This window comes from Falco peregrinus, chromosome 7 (genome assembly GCF_023634155.1).
Source record: "Falco peregrinus isolate bFalPer1 chromosome 7, bFalPer1.pri, whole genome shotgun sequence".
NCBI lineage: Eukaryota > Metazoa > Chordata > Aves > Falconiformes > Falconidae > Falco > Falco peregrinus.
This window is the reverse complement of record NC_073727.1, coordinates 10,798,684-10,819,651: the sequence shown is the minus strand read 5'-3', so window position 1 is coordinate 10,819,651 and position 20,968 is coordinate 10,798,684. Positions and strand designations below refer to the sequence as shown.

The 20,968-nt window shown below is 38.0% G+C and overlaps 1 protein-coding gene across 8 annotated transcripts in view; it reads right to left on the bottom strand.

Annotated features, from left to right (window-relative positions):
- Window positions 1-3,019: 3,019 nt before the first annotated feature.
- The window catches only part of SIPA1L2 (signal induced proliferation associated 1 like 2), a 151,861-nt gene continuing 133,912 nt past the window's right edge, over window positions 3,020-20,968 (bottom strand). For 5 of the 8 annotated variants that reach the window (XM_055810595.1, XM_055810597.1, XM_055810596.1 and 2 more), the window contains 5 exons: window positions 14,558-14,689; window positions 7,908-7,961; window positions 6,841-6,964; window positions 5,128-5,209; window positions 3,020-4,259 (listed from right to left, as the gene is read on the bottom strand). In XM_055810595.1, the coding sequence (XP_055666570.1) occupies window positions 4,113-4,259; window positions 5,128-5,209; window positions 6,841-6,964; window positions 7,908-7,961; window positions 14,558-14,689 (539 nt within the window). In that variant the 3' untranslated portion in view covers window positions 3,020-4,112. The remainder of the gene's footprint in view (window positions 4,260-5,127; window positions 5,210-6,840; window positions 6,965-7,907; window positions 7,962-14,557; window positions 14,690-20,968) is intronic. The other 3 variants (XM_055810598.1, XM_055810601.1, XM_055810602.1) reach the window with 2 other exon arrangements.

Genomic DNA, 20,968 nt, shown 5'->3' with positions numbered 1-20,968 from the left:
TTCTTGCCTGGTTGCTTTACCCGTGATCCAAAAAGCGATTCCAAAAGCGAGTACTGTGGTAAGATGGTGAGTGACTTCAGAGTCTGCAAAACAGCAAGGACTTCCGTTTGCAAGGCTGGGTGACATTGTACCTGCCTGGCTTTCCGTTCTGCAATGCAGGAGCAAAGACGGCAAAATGTTTAGGCTCTGCCTCTCTATCGGTTCGTCTAAACCCAGGCAGACCTCTCCCTGGCTGTCCAGACCAAGGATCCATCGCAGAAATCTTTCTTCTGGCACTGCGCCACTGGATTCTTCTTGAGAGAAAAGCAAGGGAACATGGTGAGGGAGTGAAATAAAGCAAGTGTGAGGACCTGAGTGAAAAATACAACGTGTCTGCACAAAGAAAAGAGCTGAGCTTAAGATTTATATTCCTGGCAAATTTATTTCTAGAATTACTGAAGTATACCTTTCCCTCTCTGTTTGCACACTGCTCCCAAACACACAGAAGCTTTTGTTTGCTTTTCAGCTGAAAGATGTTATTTTCCTTCTAGTCTTTGCTATGGAAGAGAGAAGCTGGGGTGAAGAATAACTTGTTTGGGCAATAATTAATGGTCCTGATGGTTTCAGATCATCTAACATCAATTCCCAAGTTTCACTGACTTTCTTATATATTAGAACCAGGCAGCACGAAGAGCTCAGGAAATGCTGCAATAACATAATGTACATAGAAATTCTCCTTTTCTTCCAGGCTGAAAATCGTTTTCCTAAGCAACTGCTCTACAATGAAGTTGTTTGCATTACAAGTATTTTAAACATTATTCCCACATAACTAGATTTTAGGCACAAACCCAGATGAACTACTTTGAGAATTTATATTAAATAATACACAGAGGACGTGGATAGCTTCTGTATGAAGCTATCACGTGCCTAAACCACAGCATGACTACGCTCGCAGGAACACAACAAATACCAAAATTATCCCTTATGTTTGTTATAGTGAACTCAGAACAAAACATACATAATAAAACACAGTCCACACTCTGAGACATGGCTCAGTAAGGATCCCTTCATTAAGGATCTACTCAGAAATTAGGGTGCCACTTTTAAGGCAGAAGCAGAGCATGTTGCAATTTTGCCATGATTTCCGTTTGCCCCTTTTGCAGAACTAAACATTCATGTTTGACTTCTGCATCTTGGTACTTCACAGCACAGCCTGTTGTGTTGGGAAGACTTTGTTGACATTTGAAACACTTCCATATTTTGGTTTTAATTCAGATCACAAACACATCTTTGAAGTAGTTTCCCAGTCATCCCCACTTACTCTGCTTTGGTTCATATGGGCTGGTCTTGCAGCACAGTGCTTCCAGATGAAGCTAGGCCACAGCCCACCTAACACAGGTGTCCAGACTGGACAAGAAGGAGCCTGAAAGATCTTGCCCAGTCCCAAAACCTGAGTTAGCAACACTCTGAATTCTTCTAGAGCTCCACACTCACTGCTTATGTAGACTTAGCCTTTGCCTCCACGTGTCTAAAACAGGCATTTTTTTCAGCAAAATGTCTCTGAGACAATTATTCTCAAACGTCGATTAATTAATATGTCCAGTTAATGTCCTTTACCTATGCCAAAACCATATTATGGTCTCTGATAAATATTGTATTCACATGTCATTAAAACGATAACAGCCGGACTAAAAAAAAATTCCCATGGTGAAAGGTACTTCATGAAGAACCCTGGGCCTCTGACAACTGCTTTTGTCAGCAAAGGGAAAAAAAAGATTTGTAGACAAAGTTTTCTATCAGTTTTAGAAATTAAATGTTTTCGATTGGATGGGAAAATGAGAAAGATAACTACTGAACAACCTTTTCGTGCAGGTAGTTATAACAATGTTTCCAATAACAGAGATACAGAGCTCAAATAAATATTGGACTATAAACTCCTACACAAACCTAATAGCATCCCTTCAGAGCAAGCTCATTCTCAACTTCGTTTCACTTAGCACACCTTTTCAAAGCGGACCAACCAATCCTCACAGAAACATGTTCACAGACAAATTGCCCAGGTTGCTTAGCCCTGTTATTTGGCAAGGTCTCCAGCCAGATGGGTTTGCTAATGACTCCTGTAAGGTGCTTAAATCAGAATCTAGCGTAACACATGACTGCCATGTTTAATTACTCTGTTAATAGAGCAGCTTCACGGATATTGTTTGGTATGTAGAAGTCAGAGGGTTTGATGAAAAATACAAATACAAAGTAGTCTTTTTCATTGGAATGTAAGGATGCCAAAGCCTTGATCATCTGCCCATGTACAATCTTCCCTGAGAGCAGTCATAATAGCTGTTACAGCAGAGGCAGACATTTGTTCAACTCACAAAACATCTCTTAGCCAATGTGCACTAATAACGGACACAGAATTTTACTTGATTCCATTGAATATATTTTTAACTATTAAACAATTTTCTGTAGGTTTGCCTGAATGAATTCAGCTGCTGAAGGGAAACTGGGATAAAACCATGATCTTAAACTGCCGGGTTTTTTTCCTCTCAGAAGGGTACCTCAAACGTGCTCGTTAGCTTCATTTCATTTTGCAGAACTGACTGTTTTGGTGTAGACTTTAGACTCAGCACTACACACAAAACATCTCACATAAGCTAACACTGCAAACAAATCCTCAATTGCAGGCACAAGAAGATGGCGAGCTACTTGCTGCTATAACTAATATAAAGTAATACGAGAAAACTAGACCCCTTTTGAAAACTGTCTTGAGGACGTATTTTTGGCTAAAGCAGTTTTTTCTCCCGAGGTCACTGATCAATGCCTAGGAATAGCCAAAACACCTTTTGACCCGTGAAGCCACCTTCTCAGTTATAGGACAGGACACGCCAAAGAAATTAACTTCGATAACGTTGAGGGTCTCTCGTTGGTAACAAGGGACCATGAAAGCTCTGGGGGTTTGGACTGTCTCTGGGTTAAGAGCCTAGAGAGTGGGCTCAGCGGCAACCTGAGCTATTACGGATGACAGTGATTACAGACAACAAAATAATCCGGGTTTAAGTTTTGAACATTTATTAAAAAAGCAGGATGTATGTTCATTTCAAATTAAACAGTTAAAAATGTTAAAGCATACAAACAAATCAGTTGTGTACTAGCAGCATCCAATTGTTAGAATTTTCTAGAACTCCTCAGTACAGTCTTGGCAAGCTAAAAATATTACAACTTGCAACCAACTGACCTCACCATAGTGCAGATAAAACAAACTTTATAAAAACAACAATTTAAGGTTAAATAAGCTTAAATAAAGGTGTTAAATACAAGACACTTGATCAAAGCTTCTGTACAAAGATAAAGAAATTTGGCATTGTACAATTGATTGGCTGGCTCACACCATACATGATTTCAATAGTTAAGCAGTATAGCTGTTTAGCTGAACATTGACTATACAAAAGTAACTGAAGTTGGGAGTGGGCTAACCCCAGTGAGCCATTTACAAGGCATGTGTATTTTTAGAAAATCAGAACACTGTTTATATTCAGGCACCATTTGTTCCTGCAAATAAATAATCTCTAATGTATCTGCATCCAAACTAGTGTTAAACACATCAGTGCTAACATTTTATAAACACAGCTTTGTGACTATTCACTATACCTCCATTCTTATTGCTATGACAATGTGGACTGTGGAAATAAAACTACTGTACATACAAAAAAATAGAGCACCTTTTAAACATTAAAGTATATGTCTGGTTATTCTTTTTATCTTACAATACTGAAGCCCAAGCTAATGTAAATTGCTTTAACATCTTCACCAGCACACCTGAAATGCAGGAACTAAAACCCCAAATATTCCTCTTCAGGCAAGCCCCAGCCAGAGCATCTTCTAAAAATGTCTAAAATGACACTAAAGATTTTTTACATTCATCTGCACACAAACAAATATCTGCTATTCTCTGCTTTCTTCATATGAATTTAAAGACGGATTACCACAGTTCTCTCTCCTTTTCAGATGAGTAAAGCTGGACAGAGAATGTAGCGGAAACACCTAAAATGGATTGTGAACACAGTGAAATTATTACCCCGCTAATTCAAAAAATACAGCTGTTACATTGTTCAAATACATATTTTCCAGGGGCGCAGTCATTAGGATTTTTTGTCTATCGTATTGAAAAACCATTCTGTAAATTTCCTCAGTTGAGCAGCTGCTGTTTGAGACTCCTCCTGAAGTCTCATATTATCTTGCCTCAGATGCTGCACCTCTGCTTGGAGAACTGCCTTGTCCTGTTTTTCCTGGTTAACAAAGACACACATTGAGTAAAGCAAGTTGCCGTGAAGACAGTATTTATTTTTGTTGTTATTATTTCTGTGCAAATCACACAGCTACTTTCTTTGAGTTCCCTAATCCTGACAAATACTAACTGTAAGGTAATTCCTGAAATACGCTCCAACTACCTCATTCATTCTGATATTGCAAGAAAACTACATGCTACTTCAATACATAAATTATAGGAGTTTGCACCATTTAACAAAAAAATTCAAGCACTAAAAGGATAACGAGCTTTTAGCTATTACAAATCATATATGAGAACCCAAGCCGTTAGGAACTGATTTAAAGCATACATTACGGAAGAAAAATATCTAATTTCAAAATTTTCTCTTACATGATTATTTTCTTACCAAAAGCAGTCTCATTTCTACTAGTCCTGGCATTGTCTCCAGCTCACAAATTAGACAGCAGATGAGACACAAAGCAGGTCATTGTTATGTGAGCAAGACACCACAAGGCAACAAGGATGACAAATCTGGCGTGTTAACTACTTAGCGATAGTGCTCGTGTCCGTATCCCTACCCTTTGTTAAATCCAAGGTACGATAAATGGAGATAAAGTGCCTCATTCTTTCTGGGTATGACTGTATGTAAGACAGTTATTCTGGAGAAAAAAGACCCATAAACTAGTTATCCTGAGGGCAGCTTGTTCACATAACCATTCCCAGAGGACCTCCTGCGCCTCAGTGCTAAGATGAGCCACTGGGCTCTATCATTCATTGATTACACTATACAGTTTAATTGATGTACTTTTTTAAAGCCCTTGCCGAACTCTGCATAAAAATACAACTATTAAAACCGAAGAGTAATAGTATCGCTAATGATCTCTTACCTTTCTCAGGTCAGTTTGTAGCTGCCGGAGGATGACTTCCAGCTGGTTTACTTTTCCAGTCAGAGTACTTGGGGCATGCTCCCTGTAAAGTAAACCACTACCTTCACTCCGGGTTAGTTAAAAACATTTCCTCCCCTAGCTTTTGCAGAGTAACACTTTTACTAATAGCAAAGAAAAAAAATCAATTTAGGCATAGTTAGGAAAACAGTGACAAAACCAGCAACAGCAAAAGACTACTACTGGAACCCATTGCTGTAATATCTGAAATCTGCCTCTCAGGCGAATCAGGCAGAATTCACAATGATTTAAGAAGGAATGTTTTAGGAATTATTTGCACATACCCTTCACAGGGCAAGTCAAACTTGCTGCTAAATGGTGTGCTGAGCATGTTTGTTAACAAGCTGCCTTCAGATAAGGACTGTACTAATCTGGAGCAAGCTGCAGTAGCAATTACTGTAAACCAAAAGAGCTGTTAGGAGTTCTTTTGTCTGGTCTGCGGTTGTGTCATTTGCAGCAAAGGATAAACCTATGGCTTTATGGAGACAAATATTTTGTTTAAAGGTCAAAACATATGAAATATTGCCACAGGTTAATGAAATGCACAACTGAAAGAAAATACTGAGAATAGCTTCTATTTCCTGTATGATAATGAGCACTGCGGGAGACAGTTTCATATACGTTATAGATGAAATTAGCCATAATGCGAATCATTTTGTCTAGAAGAGAGAAGCTGAAGAGATAAGCTTTATATACAAAGCTGAATCAGCTGCTTCATGCAAGTCCACAAATCTGACAGATTTGACGATACTAAAAGTGGAACATCTTTAACAGTCTTTTGCAATCCTTACTGATCACTAGGCTGGGAAAGATGTGGACTTGGAAGTCATTACAATAAATCTGCTTTACCACGTAAGTTAATTTCTGTAAAATTGGTTCAAATTATAATGTGATAGTCTAACAAGCAAGAAGACTTTTCCCTCCGTTTCCTGTTCTTCCATTCCTGCAGCTGAAGAGCAAAACTAATGAAAGATGTGTTTTTCTGTTAAAGCACACTAGTGGACAGATTACACTGCTGAATCTGTGTTTTTAATAAGTATACTCCTCACAGCAGGGAAGACGGGGAAAAGAAAAAAAAAAAAAAGTTCTTTCTCCAGAGCACCGGGAAGAATTTGAAGAATTGGACAGTTTGGCATACAAGTTTCCTGCAGTCCTCAGCTACAACTTCTCTTGGTTAATTTACCTCTGTATGAATGAAAAATCATGGTTTTGCAAGTAGTTGCAAATAGTTGCAAAAGATAGGTAGGAACACCTGTTCCAAGGTCTGAGATGTGCTGCAGATAAGGTTATTGCAAACTACAGAGTTCAGCTCCTATTACAGTTCTATACAAATAAAAATATAAATAAATGTTAACACAAGTTAGTATTTTATAGGAGGAATACAGTGAAAAATTCAATTAGCCGAGACTCTGCATCAGAGGCCTATTCTAGTGAGAGAGCTTTATCTGACTATACCTAAAATTTTCTAGGTAGAACTGCTCAGAGGCTCATTCCAAGAAACAACATTTTTCAGAATCAAAGACATGATCAGTCAAGGTAATAGGTCTGCCATCAAATAGCAGTGAAACACGCATACAAGCAATTTGACATGCAACATTAAGAGAACATATTTTCTTAAAATATTTTTGTAAGAAATCCACTTTAATTCTGACATACCCAGTAGCCTCAAGGAAATCTTTTCCATCCGTGGGACTCTCATCCAAAGGTAAGTCTTGTGCTCCTTCCAAGCCCTGAGCTTGCTGCATATCATTCAAGGTACAAAAAGATGCTACTCTCTGATCTGTAAAAAAGTAACGTAAGGATACGTTTAAAGCTGGACATATATACAAAATAAAAGGCTACATTGCAGCCATTATCCTGTATCAGTTAGAGAAATGGATGTAGGTTTCTACATCACAGCTTTGAAGATAATCAGCAGATGTAAAGTATATTCCAACTAGTTGGCTTCCCCACATCTGCATCCAAAGGCAACCCCAAAGCAATTTTTTGTGTCTATCAGCAGAGTAAGATAGATTTGTTTGGACCAGTTAATGCTGATATGAACAGTAAATTGGTTTTGATGAAATCCGCAGAAAAACATTTGAGAATTCAGGACCACAACCAATGACAATAATAATTCATTGAAAAGGTTTGCATTTCCCATGGACTTAAAGCCATTGGATTCCTCAGAAATCTGCACTGTTCATTTCACACTGTTTTACTGTCTCAAGCATTTGCAGAACCTCATGGTAATCTGCATACTTGAAAAACAATAAATTCACACTATTTTTATCAATTGAGTTTTTGTTATATATATTACTAAGGCACACTATTATCTACATTGGATTCCACTAGAACACAATCTAACAAGCACAGATGTAATTACCTATGGATATACAGTGTGGTTGCCAAAATACATCAGTCACCACATAATAGAAGTATGCCATGCAGATCATCATTGCACAGAACAGGAGTAAATGATGCATTCATTAGGATTTAATTTGTCTTCTTAAAAAAAATAAAAATCCATATTCTGTGGAGATTGATTTAACTTATTTCTGTCAAACAAAATCCATTCTGTAGGCTTGTAATAAATTCTGGCAATAACATGCCTGCCTTGCCCTTTCTCCCCTTGCTCTACCACCCCACAAGCCCGAAGCTTGCATCATCATGCAAACGTGCAAACATAGGAAATAGTAAAGAAAGTTTAAAAAAGGCAAAAGCCATCAAGCCCAGACCATCACCTAGAAACGGCGTGTGATGACAGAACGGCCCAAATTCTTCATCTGAGTCAAAACCTGGAATAAGATTTAGAATGTTCCTATGAACAAGAGAGTCCATCTCTGCTGGCGCGGCTGTGGCCCTCACGTACAGCGCACACAGCCGGATGCTCCCGCTCATGCTGGCTCTCGCTCTCGGCTTCGCAACACCATTTTGACACACCACCAACGTTCCAGGCCAGCATGAGGTGTCATGCCCCGTGCCTCTTCACAGTAACACCCAGTGTTGCAACACAGCATGACAGCTTGGCGTGCCACACACAAAGCCAACCCTCCAGGCCCTATGCACCCCAACAGCGAACACAGACCAGATCGTTTCAACTAGGAAGGAGATTTTGGACTAAAAGTTCTACCAAACAAACATAGGAAATCCCTAAAAAGCTCTTTAAAGGGATTCTTTAAATGAATAGTTTTAAGGAATAGCAAAGATTGAGAATTAATTCCATAAGATAATGAAGAAAAGTTGCATGTCATTTTTTGTCCCATTTTAAAGACCACAGCCCGTTTCCCCTTCCTTTTATCTCTATTTCTGACGAGCGATCAATATCAGCAAATATAAACATAACTTTTTCATATGTGCTGACAATAAGGTAAGAATATAATTTTCAACACATAATGAATGACCTCATTTACAGAGCTGAAACTTATTAAGTTGCATAGATTTAATTAGTACAGGTAAATTAAAACTACTCTCCCAGCCCAAACACAGCCTGTGGGCCAGACACGAGACCGTGTAAGCGATCAGTTGGAACTACATATCTAATTATTGATTTCACCTTTACACTGTTCACACTTTTGTTACCACTTCATAGAAGAGAACAGCCAGCAACAAATGTTATGCTGTTGCTATTTTACCTACGGCAAACAATACATGACAGGTAACGTTGTGTCTCAGAGGCAATTCTACTGTTTATATATATATATATATATGTGTATATATATATAAAAATATCTGCATTTTTCTCCCTCTGCCAACTAAACTTAATTAAAGAGAATGGCCACTTGTCTGGTTTATTTTGTCAGTTGAGAAAATGTTTTGTTATTTGATGTCCCCAGCAGTATTTGAAGGATCTCTTTCTTGATGGATAAAAGCAGGTGCAAAACCAGGTACATGCAGCTTTAATGAAATCACGTGATGCCATATTTAAACAAAATATATGAAAATATTTTCCTATTATTTCAACCCACAACAAAAATTTGAAAACCTGAAGTGTATTGTGTGGATTGATTTTTTCCTTCCTTGTGTAATCCCTAATGAATTTAATCTCCACATAATTTAAAAATAGTATTAAAACTTAGAATAAGAAATTCATTGTTAAACCTTTTATATTATCCTAGCACAACTTAAACATATTTTTCCAATATTCATATCTTTATAAAATATGAAACCATATTCTCACATTCATCAGGTGAGGAATAAAGTCACTACATGATTGCTAATACCCAGAAGTCTCCAATCATATCACATACTACGTAAATTTCTGTGTTGCTCTTCAAAGAGGTAGTTCCTTAATTATCAAAAGCCAGGTTAGTGTCAAAATCATTCTCTGAACTCGTTAGTGACACCATAAAACTCTGCAATAACTAGTACATCAATAAAATCCTAGACTAGGAAACTATTTTGCCTTTGAAGACTTGTCAAGTACTTTTAAAGACACATCTTTGTTTTCAGTAACTACAGCAAATCTCACTGATATCCCTCTAAGTATTCACACTTAGCAATAGTTTCACCAACTTACTTTTTAAATCAAAACTGGTTTAGGTGAGTTGTGGTGAAGGTTGAACTTGTGCTTCAAAGACCAAAATCTTCCCACTGATTTTTGGTTTATTTGTTTTTAACAGAACTGTCTTGACTCTATATTCATGAAAATGAAATCAAAGATGCTTTCACTAACAGCTAACTTTTCAAAAGAAAAAACAAGTGTATTTCTGACTACGATGCTGTAGACACAGGTTCTGCTTCCTCCAAACTACAGGGACACCTCCTATTCAATTCAAGTGATATGTACATACTAAACAGAAGAAAATAATATGTAAATCTCAGAGCTCTTTATTTTTCTCTGGGACATCCTTGCCAAACCCCACAGGACCCACACATGGAAAACTATTTGCAAAAATATATTGGTGTTTATATAAAAAGTTTAATCAACAGTTGACTTAGCAAGACCAAAGATAAGACAAAATTCATGTCTCACTCTAAAGTAATAGAATTGTACAGTTGTAACCACTAAGAATTTGAATCTGGATTTTCATTGTACTAGACCACTAACAGGCAGAAATAACTCCAGCCAGTTTTGATGTACCAGAGAGAAGAAAAGGCTAAAATGAATATAGTGCATAAAGCTGCTCTCTTATAATTGAGGTCATATCTACCCACAAACATACACTGACATATGCACTGAAGAAAAAAAAAGTTACACACGCATGCACTAGAAATGACCAAATGTTAACCTAATATTTTTCTCTTTTTCTAGCACTCTAACATACTAATTTGGTTAAAATAATTATCTGCCATGCTGAATGCTTCAATTCTTTCTCATTATGTTATGTGTAGCATTACTCGCATTAAGCGATAAAGATTTTATAATATTAATTATAGCAGCACAGATGTTTCTGCAAAGATAAACAAGCATTAAAAAATACTGCATTCCGACTGGCAGTAGTAGACATTCATAGAAATAGCCTGGAAAAAAACCCAGAAGTTGAAACCACCTATTTTAATGAACTAAATCAGAGACATCAGAGGGGCTTTCTTATGCTATTAATGCCCACAATATGATTTACCAAATGCTAAACAGCTTTTTTTTAAAGCACAATAACCCTCATTTAAAGTAGCAAAAATTCTCTATTTATAATAATAATCAATATTTATGTTTGTGTCAATACTCTTTTGTAATGACAGAAACAGATATGGACATCTAGAAAGGTTTCTCCTTTTGTTCCCCAAAACATGGAAAAGATCCAAAATTAGCCATCAGTAACATAATACAGAGGTTGAAACCCAGTCCTTCTTCCCTAACTTGGAGATCTATAGGAGGGATAACACAAAAAGATAATTAAAAAAATACATTCTCTCCCTTATCCCATATTGTTTTCTGAGATTTCTTTGTTTTTCTTCTAATTTGGCTTTCAAATTTATTCCACAACACCCCCATATATTTACCTTTACTCAGTTCAACATGCTTCCTTGCTTGCTTTTGCTTTTTTAACTTCTCCTTTTTCAACCCAACTGCCCTCCCTAAAACCCTGCTGCTTTTGCTATACAGTCACATGCAGCTCTGTCTGTTTTTTTATTGTTTACTTCCGGAACGGATGAAAAAAAACCATACAGCCACATACTTCTAGCACGTCACCTGCTTCCTGGTTGTGCTGTCCCTCTGCAGCTCCCACTAAAATAAAAGACGGGAACTGGAAGTAGCCTACCCATGTGTGAAAGAAATGGAAGGATACCCCTTGCTACTGACTGCATCCATGTCATGCATCCATAAAGATGATCTCTGGATAAACAGCACAGTCAAAACTCTGTCCTGGAAAGGAAGGCAGTGTGAAGACTTGAAGTTGCAATGTGCTCCAGCTTATGGATGCAGATCCCAACAGACACAGCTCGAGCAAAACCCCTGACTGATGTACTTGCTGGAGCCCATGGAGTTGATGCCTGCACAGCTCTCCATTGCGCTGTGAACACCTGTCTTAGCAATAACAGAGAATTTTCAGGGAAAGTTTGGAGTAAATATTCAGTTTCCCACACAAGCTCTTGCAAGCAAAAGCAGTGGAAAATGAAATCCTCACAAAGTGAAAAGCGTTATCATCATGCCTTCAATTTAAAAAAACAAGTAATGGCTTACTCCACCCTCATGGGCCACAGGACCAAGCCTTCAGTTGGATAAAAGCTAGTAACTAATTAATAAACAACCTAGTTAACTATTCATTTGGGGGTAGAGGGGGAAGCTCAAAATGAGACCACTGTTCTTGTTACACCCATGAGTAAACTCTGAGTATAGATGATGGTCGCAAAAACCTTGCTACTATATTTAATTCTTAATCCAATTAATGCCAACATTATAAGCACCTAAAAAGGGTATATTTAACATTAATCAAGATATAACTGCATTTAAAACAGACAGATGAAGGACTGTGAGGCCCAGATTTTGGACATGGAAGTCGTCAGAATATGTAAGTTGTCAACATACAATCTACAGAGATCACAGGGGGAAAACCCTGACTTTGGAATCAGATTGGTAATTCTAATAAACCTAAATTCTAATTAAAAAAAGACCTTGTACAAAGAAAAACCTAAAATTAAGTCTTGTATCTAGGAGCTAGAACAGAATACAACTTTGATATATCAGGCTGGCAAAGCCAAACTAGAGAACAACTCTTAACATCAATTTCTTAAATCAGTATTATGAAAGTCCTATCCATCGTATGCATCCTTTTTCTTTGAAGGTTTGGGTGGGCGGGTTGGTTTGGGTTTTTTTGAGATGGTCCTATATACAGTGTGATCACGTTTCCACCCAGTTTAATGAAAGGATCAAAGTAGGTTTATATTCAGAGGTGGACAACCTTTAGAATCACCCACTGTCTTTTTCACATTGATAGAATGCAAACCAGCTAATTCCGAGCAATTTTTACAGAGTAAGCTGAAGCAGCTCCTAAGTCAACAACATTAAAATACATAAGGAAACTGTATCTGCTAATTCCTATCAAACACATTCCCTCCCAGTGACTTTTTTGTGACATGCCTATCAGTTACTCTTTTTTAAAATGATTTTCAAATTGCAAGACACAGGATAGAGAAAGTTGAACAAGGGCTTAAAAATTCTATTGCTCGTAAAAATTTCAAATTGCAGTACTATGAATTTAGTCAAAACATTTTATAAATCATTTAACATATACACAGATGTCTTTATTTTAGAGTCCTAAACAGAAAAGAATTACAGTCCTTCATACAAAACTAGATTATTATTTATTACTCAAATTCTTACAATAATTAAAAAAACCCCAAACAATAGAAAGTTTCTATCTAGGAACTCAGACCATGAGTTCTTCTGCATTATCTACAGATACATCTAAGATTTCTACAATTAAAACCCAAGAAGTGAACACTCCTCCTCCCTAGGATAGAGCACTGTGGACAGTTATGTTGTTCTACCTCTCTCCCTCAAATTAAAATGGTAATTACATTCACATAGCACATACCAAAGTGAAATAAATTTCATCATGATATTAAGTAGTAAAAATAATGAAAAACTATTGACGTTTTCAAAGCAAGCTAAAAATACAGGAGATAACTGGTACAGAATGACATTTCAGTCAGCTGAACTGAAATTTTTTACTAGCATGTAAAAATACTCTTCAAGTACAAAGTTACAGAATTAGTCATATACTGATCCAAATCTGTTTTCAGTTAATTTAAGATGTCAATAACAAATTGCAGGATGTTCCCTGAGCAATCAAACATAAGAAATGCATGGGAACACTTGTCAGATTCTCAGTGTCACAGCCCTGCCTGCCAGCTACAACAGGTGTGTTTGAGTAGTACTGAACAGTGACGAATGCACATACACTGAATCAGGTTAAGAAACAACCCAGTACTTCAGATTGTTCATGATCACTGTTGGTTTGGGCTTTTAAAAATGCCATTTGTATTATTATAGTAGTAGTTCTGAAAAGCTTTTGATCAAATTGAAATTTAATCACTTCATACTTAGGGAAGGAATCAGGTTCCAGAAAACTGACACCCATGTGGCTTTTAGTTGAAAAAATAGAGGAACATCTCATCACTAACTTCACTACCCGTTCTCCTCAAGAAGTTAAGACCTGTATCTTACACAATGACTGTGTTAATGCCATCCTTACGCACAGATACCTTAGACCTGCCATACATTCGCTAATGAGAGCAACACCAGTTAAGAACTGTTGGAAATTTTAGGACAGCACAGTGACCTAACTAAAACACCCCTCAGAAACAAAAAAACACTGACACATTCAGCTGTACATATTCATATACACACTCAAACCAATATCCACCTTTCTGTGTTTATACATTATATGTAGATTTAGCTCTCAGACAGGCAAATGAGGTTTTTTCTTAGTTAGGCTGGTCTTCTAAATTTAATAATGCAAACCTGGCCTATATCCTGCGCCTCAAGTTCTGCTACTGGAAAATATTGCGTACATTTTTGCTGCTTTTCAAGGCCTTATGATGAAAACTGTGAGGGATGGCAACATCATTTGGACTACACTTACAAGTTTATAAACACAACACAATAAACCCAGGGAAGTGTTACTCCCCGTTTCATTTTAAACATCTAACTTAAGTGCTTTGAATCCCTCCTTCAAAGCACCTGATTTTTTCAGTCGATTACAGAAGGATACAGAAGGCGCCTAAATGGATGAATTTATCTAAGATAGATACTGAAAGCATCATGAATACCCCACGTTTTCAGTGACAATTTTCCACGCTGAGAAATGATACTGCCAAAAGAACTAAAGGGCTACAGAGGCAAACACCGAATTTTTGTAATTCAAAATGTAGCTATACAATATATATTTAAAAAAAAAAAAAAAGTGTGTGTACTGAACATTGATCTTTATTCAAATTTTCCTGTTACCTTCAAACGCTCGTGCAGCATCTACCAGGTGGGACCAGTCTAGCCCTGTGGCAGTGTCTGGCAGGGGCATCAGGCCAGGATCATTGAATTTGGCTTTATCAGATAAGGACCCATCTGAGAACCAGAATTCATCTAAACAATAAACACAATAATTAGTCTTCCTATAACAATGATGTACAATTAATTGTGACGCTATTATAATGAACTGTAAAGAAAAGGTATAAGCAAAGGGTGCTTATCTTCATTTCTCTTGTTTCTGTCTTTTCCTGTTCAATGCTTCTTATGGGTGGAACAATTTTTAAACTTCAGCAGAATAAGATGGGAAGGGTTTCTGAAGATTTTTTTGTGCCACTTTTCACATGATATGTTCTTCACATTTTCATGTGAATGCTGTGTGAGCAGGCAGCATCCATTCTTAAAGCATACCATAGTAAACCTGAGCACTAAGCAGGAAAGTTGCTAGATTCATAAAGCTGTATTTTTAGAAGGCTGTGAAACAACATATGAGATATTGACATGCAGAGTTTTGCTCTGAAACTTAAATAGTTCAGCTCCAGAATTGTAAACAATATCACCTGCTTTTCTTTTAATGTATTTGTAAATTCTAGCCTATATCCAAATCTCACTGTCACAATCTAAATATTGCCCTATTAGTTTAATATTTGTAGCTGTATATCGAGGACGTAAGACTTAGCTGGTGAACTCTAAGCTCGAAAGTGCTCTGTAACACATTGAATACTGTAGATAGACCATATATTAGTTGAAATGTATACACTATAAAGTTAGTTCAAACACAGCTTTCAGTTATGCAGTCTTTTAGAAAGACACCATAAAAATGCATCTTAGTAGAGGAGATGTTAGTTTTCATAATTATCTTAAATAGTTTTACATTTTCCTTATCTACCCATAGCCATCTTCACTCTGATCAATGTGAACACATCAAAGTGAATACCACTGAACAGGCACACAGAGGTTCTTAAAACTGAACATAAACCAAATACATCATTTATAATAAAATTTCATCTTAGCTATAAAGCTAGGGATACAATATTGTAATTTTATTATATAGTACATCTAGGAAAAAAGAAGTTTTACTTCAGACGTATCTACTTCTATTAAACAAAAAGGTCAAAATAGTAATGTTTCCTCAAATATTTCAGAAGGAAATTCCCATCTAGTTATTCCAGTGATTCAGACTATAATATTTATGAGGAACATTTTTGCCAGGAAAACTCCAAACACAAAAATCAACAAAAGAAAAAAATGCACATATACAAGTGGAAGACAAATTATAGTTTAAGAAAATGGGATGTTGTCATTGTCCTGACACTGATGAAAAAGAACCAAAATTCATTTGAACTGAAGATTTCTGGCCTGCTACAGAGCATTCTACTTTACGGAGCAATGATATAGAGCATATCATATTCTTTGCAGAAAGCTTGTTTAAAGAAAATTAAAAATTAAAAAATCAGGAACAGGAAAGTGAAGGAGGTTTGCAATCCTCTGCCAAAAATTAGGAGTCCCACAAAGCAAAAACAATGCAGAAGAGGTAGAAATCCTGTTTACTGTGGAATTTATCTTGTTCTACCACTTACATGAAAGATGCAGTATTGTTAGATTACAGTTGGAAATGGCTTGACAAAACCTTTGTAGAAATGTCTTTCACAGTACCCACTCTTGTATGCAAAAGTGGATGTTATATGAAATGGAAAATGTAATATACAAATATATGCTACTCATACATCTGTACTAAGATTTCAGTTTCAGTTCCTTATAAATATACATAAAATCTTATCTAAGGTCATCTGGTGCGCAAATACATTGGAAGCTCCACATCAGAGCAGTCTCTGAACTTTTGTATAAGACCTGGGAATCATAAGAAACTTATTTATACAAGTACGAATATTTTATACATCCCTGTTGTGGCAAACAGACAGAAAGCCTTATGTGAAAGACTGGCAAGTCAGCTTTTGGTTCTTAGACCACCAGGCAAGTCCTGAGGGACAGCCCTTGCTTTTGTGTGATCAGCCTAGAGAGGCTGACTGGGAGACCTGTCAGAAAGATGCCTGCTCCCAGTGTGATTCGGCTGGCTTTCCAAATTAAAGTGCAAGAGTGATATATTCACCAGCAGTCATCCTTCATTACGCAGTCTTTGTAAGAACCTCAGCTCACCCTAGGGTGGATCCTATTCAGTCCTGCATAAGCCCTGACAGAGCAACACAACGGCAGAAAGCTTGCCAGAGTAGAGGTTTGAATATTGATAGCTCTGAAAATGCAACTGCTCATGCTGATGGATGAAATTATAAGCAGAATAACTGAACAGGCATGAGTATGCCATCACAGAATTATTCATTTTCAAGATATAAATTATGTGTTCTTGCACAAGGCGGGAGGGCCAAAGGAAAAAAAAAAAAAAAAAAAGAAAAAGGAGCTCTAACGATACAAGCCTGTTTGTGCTTTTGAATTTCAGAGAATTCAGAGAACATTGTTTGTATTTCAGGAACGCTCTCGGTGAGATGAATTATTTCTAGCCTCCTGTATTTCCATGTCTCCCCTGCTCCTCTTACCTCACTGTTGTCTCCACTTTTTCTCTGTATGACTGCCACATCAGCAGCTGCCGCTGCCTCTTGTCTTCCTTTTTGATTTGTGCAAAGGTGGCAAGTTACACTTGAGCATGCCCACCTTTGTGTGTCCAGGAGGATATGTCTCATCTTGTAGGCCACTATCTTCATTGCCCACAAGAATGATTTTGAAGCAACACAGATTCATCCCTTATTTCCTTTGAGGAAACAATTTGTGTTACCTTTCAGTTTTAAAGATTACTTTATTTGCTGTACTCCTTTTGGCACAAAATCATTGATCTTGTGATTTCTGATCCTTTCAGTTATTGCATTTCCTAAACTTATAATTTTTATTTTGATTATTGATACATAGAAGCATAAAGCATTTTGAAGAGTTCTTACTTTCACCAGAATTATGTGGTCAGTTTGGTTTCCAACAGAGCTCCATAAATTAACTGTCATTGGTCCTACATACCTCTGTATTCAGAGAGTAATTAGTTATACAGAAAGAAGATTCACCTGACTTAAGACCTTTTCTACTTCCAAGACAAGTATCCTTCTTCAGTTGAAACTGTTGCTTTTATTCAAGGACTGTAGATCATGAAAAAATATCTGCTAAGTACTCCTCACTTACTGTGCTCAAACTAGACACGTCGTTTAACAAGTAGATTATCTCAAAAGATGCTGCAGCTGAAGGAACACATCAAATCATATGCAGACATAAATCCCAGTGTCTGCTCCATGTTCTTTCCTGCAATCAGCAATTATATCTCTACGGTCCTCTTAAACAACAGCTTCTGCCTGTTGAACCCTTCCATTCTTCAGTATTGCCTAGGTATGGCCAAAGTCTCCTTCCAAAGATGCCAGCCTGCTGGTAACTTCCTCATGGGCATAAGTTCACATTACTGTTAGAATAGTGGACACATGCTCCCGGTAACTACTTATCCCCTCCCTTTTATTACTGAAGATTGTCCAATGTTCTGGTACGGTGAACTATTTGCTGTGTGAGAGTCTGTAATGGACAACATATGTACTCCTTTGGTTGCATGTATTATTTATTCAACAGCCTTTATTTGCTTACTGAAAAACTGGTTTCCAAATTGTTCGCGTTGTACATCAATATACAGTGACGCTCTTCCATTTTAATACTGCTTCTTATCAATGAGGTTAGTTTTGGATTGAAGCAAACGCTGGTAGTAAGCCGGTTTTAAGACAGACTTCTGTCTAGCAACATAGTTGCAGATCTATCACACAATCACAGGATGGTCACGGTTGGAAGGGGCCTCTGGAGATTGTCTAGTCCAACCCCCTGCTAAAGCAGGTTCACCCAGAGCAGGTTGCACATTATTGTGTCCAGGTAGGGACTCCACAGCCTCTCTGGGCAGCCTGCTCCAGTGCTCTGGCACCCTCAAGGTAAAGAAGTTCTTCTTCATATTCCGGTGGAACTCGTGTTTCAGCTTGTGCCCATTGCCCCTTGTCCTGTCGCTGGGCTCCACTGCAAGGAGCCTGGGCCCATCCTCCTGACACATACCCTGTAAGATACCTGCATGTTTTGATAAGATCCCCCTCAGCCTTCTCCTCTCCAGGCTGAACAGGCCCAGCTCCCTCAGCCTCTCCTCAGACGGGAGATGCTCCAGTCCCCTCATCATCTTTGCAGCCCTTCGCTGGACCCTCTCCAGTAGTTCCCCGTCTCTCTGGAACTGGGAAGTCACAGCACTTTAGATGGGGCCTCCCCAGGGCAGAGCCGAGGGGCAGGATCACCTCCCTGCCCCTGCTGGCCACGCTCCCCCTCACGCACCCCGGGGTCCCGCTGGCCCCTTGGCCACCAGGGCTCACTGCTGGCTCACGGGCAACTTGCTGCCCACCAGAACCCCCAGGTCCCCTCCGCAGAGCTGCCCCCCAGCAGGTCAGCCCCAGCCCGTACCGGTGCGTGGGGCTGCTCCTCCCCAGGGGCAGGACCCTGCTCTTGCCTGTGCTGAACCCCACGAGGTTCCTCTCCGCCAGCTCTCCAGCCTCAGTTGCACTTCTGTTAGATTTTCCACTACAGCATGTATGACCTGAGAACTTTCAGAATGTTAGTGTATCATTGCAAAATATTCCCTTCCTTAAGACCCTTTTCACTGCAGGTATCGTGCACCTTGCTCCTTTCCTCACAGCACAAGAACGTTATTTTTCTTGCCTCTTTCTTTTTGTCTTTCATAATAGGAGTGGACTATGGTGCCTGCAATGTCAGTCAGACTGCTTCCATGTGTCTTCCTACGTTTCCAGCTTGTGTTAGTACACTAGTTCTGTATCAGTGTTTCTCGTTGTTTTCATTCTTTTGCTGCTAGCTCAGCTGCCATGAATTTACAAGTTAGGGATAGATTTGTACCTGTATGGTATGCTAGAATCATTCAACGCCAACAGCACTGTCTCAGTTGGGAATTTTTGATGTCCCCAAGGTAAAATTCCAGAGTTCTCAGCTACACGAGTTCTCCCTTGTGGTTTAAGTTAAAAAAAGAAATAAATCTTTCTACATTTGTGTACTGTGTGCTATCAACAGCATTCAACTGTCAGAGCTTGCATTTCAGGCTTTACTGAGAGCAACCCTTCTTTCACTTCACTTCTGCCAGTGATAAAATAATCAAAAAATCCTATAGCTTCATTTTCTCATGTCCTTTCTGCTGCCAACATGGCACACAGTTGAAGTTTCTGCTTCCATCTTTGCACGGTCGTTCTGTCTAATAATACTGATTTCCTAGTAAATGAAACCCTTCAGGTTGCCTATTATGCTTTGGTTTGGTGCTGCCTTGCTTACCTATTAATCACACTCTTTTCCTTGCTAGAGGGGTCTCAGGAGACATGGTGCTGCCACAATATTTCATGTACCACATGCTGGGTAATAACATGCAAGAATGCATCTTTCTAAAATTAATTCCAGCCAAAACCACGCTATTTCCACTGATTTCTGTAAACATTAAGTATCAGTAAAACTAAAATGTTTTAAGATCACAAACATATGTATTTTACAAAAGACACTACCACGACAGCTAAAAATCTTGATATCTGAAACTACAGCCTCAAGCTAAAATTATAAATGAAAAAGAAATCCCTCACATCACTGCTATAGAATGTAAATACCTGCTATGTACTGATTGCAAAAACCTTTCTAACAAGAGCCAAAGTCAGTTTCTTATATGGAGATAATGACTAGTCTTATTTTGAAAACAAAGTTGGGCAAGTCATGATGTGTTTGTTTTCAGAGTGTAATTACAGATAACTAATTAAATCTTCTTTGAAACAGCCATCATAAAAGATCCTATATTGCTGACTTTGAAAGATACTTATAATAAAAAATCAGATGCAGAAAATAGAGGTTGTATTTGGAAATACATGAACTGCCTTGCATATCAAAAAACAGCTTCATTTTGACTGACAGGATACTAGTTTCATGTTTTTTTCCCAGCTGTGTGTATAAATAACTTCCTGTATCTCAGAAGCAGCAAGAATGGAAAATCAGGTGTCTAAGACAGAACTAATACATGGAACACTGAAATTTCTCTGCTGGAGGAGCAATGTACAGCTCGAACGTACACAATTAATTGCCTTGTGTCAATCTCCAGAATAAAAGCATCCTGAAGGTTTGCTCCCATTGCACATTTATCTTCACAAGAGATGGTTCTAGAAACAGGCCTAACATAGTAAAAGAAAAACACAACCAGGTTGCCTGATTACATACACAGCTCCTTCATAGACCACAAAATCTACCGAATTAGTCTCAAATGAAACAAAATGGGTCTTCATTCTCTATCAGGAAAAACAAAGGATCTTTTCATGTTAAATTTATAGTAGAGTTTCACTGTGATAGAAG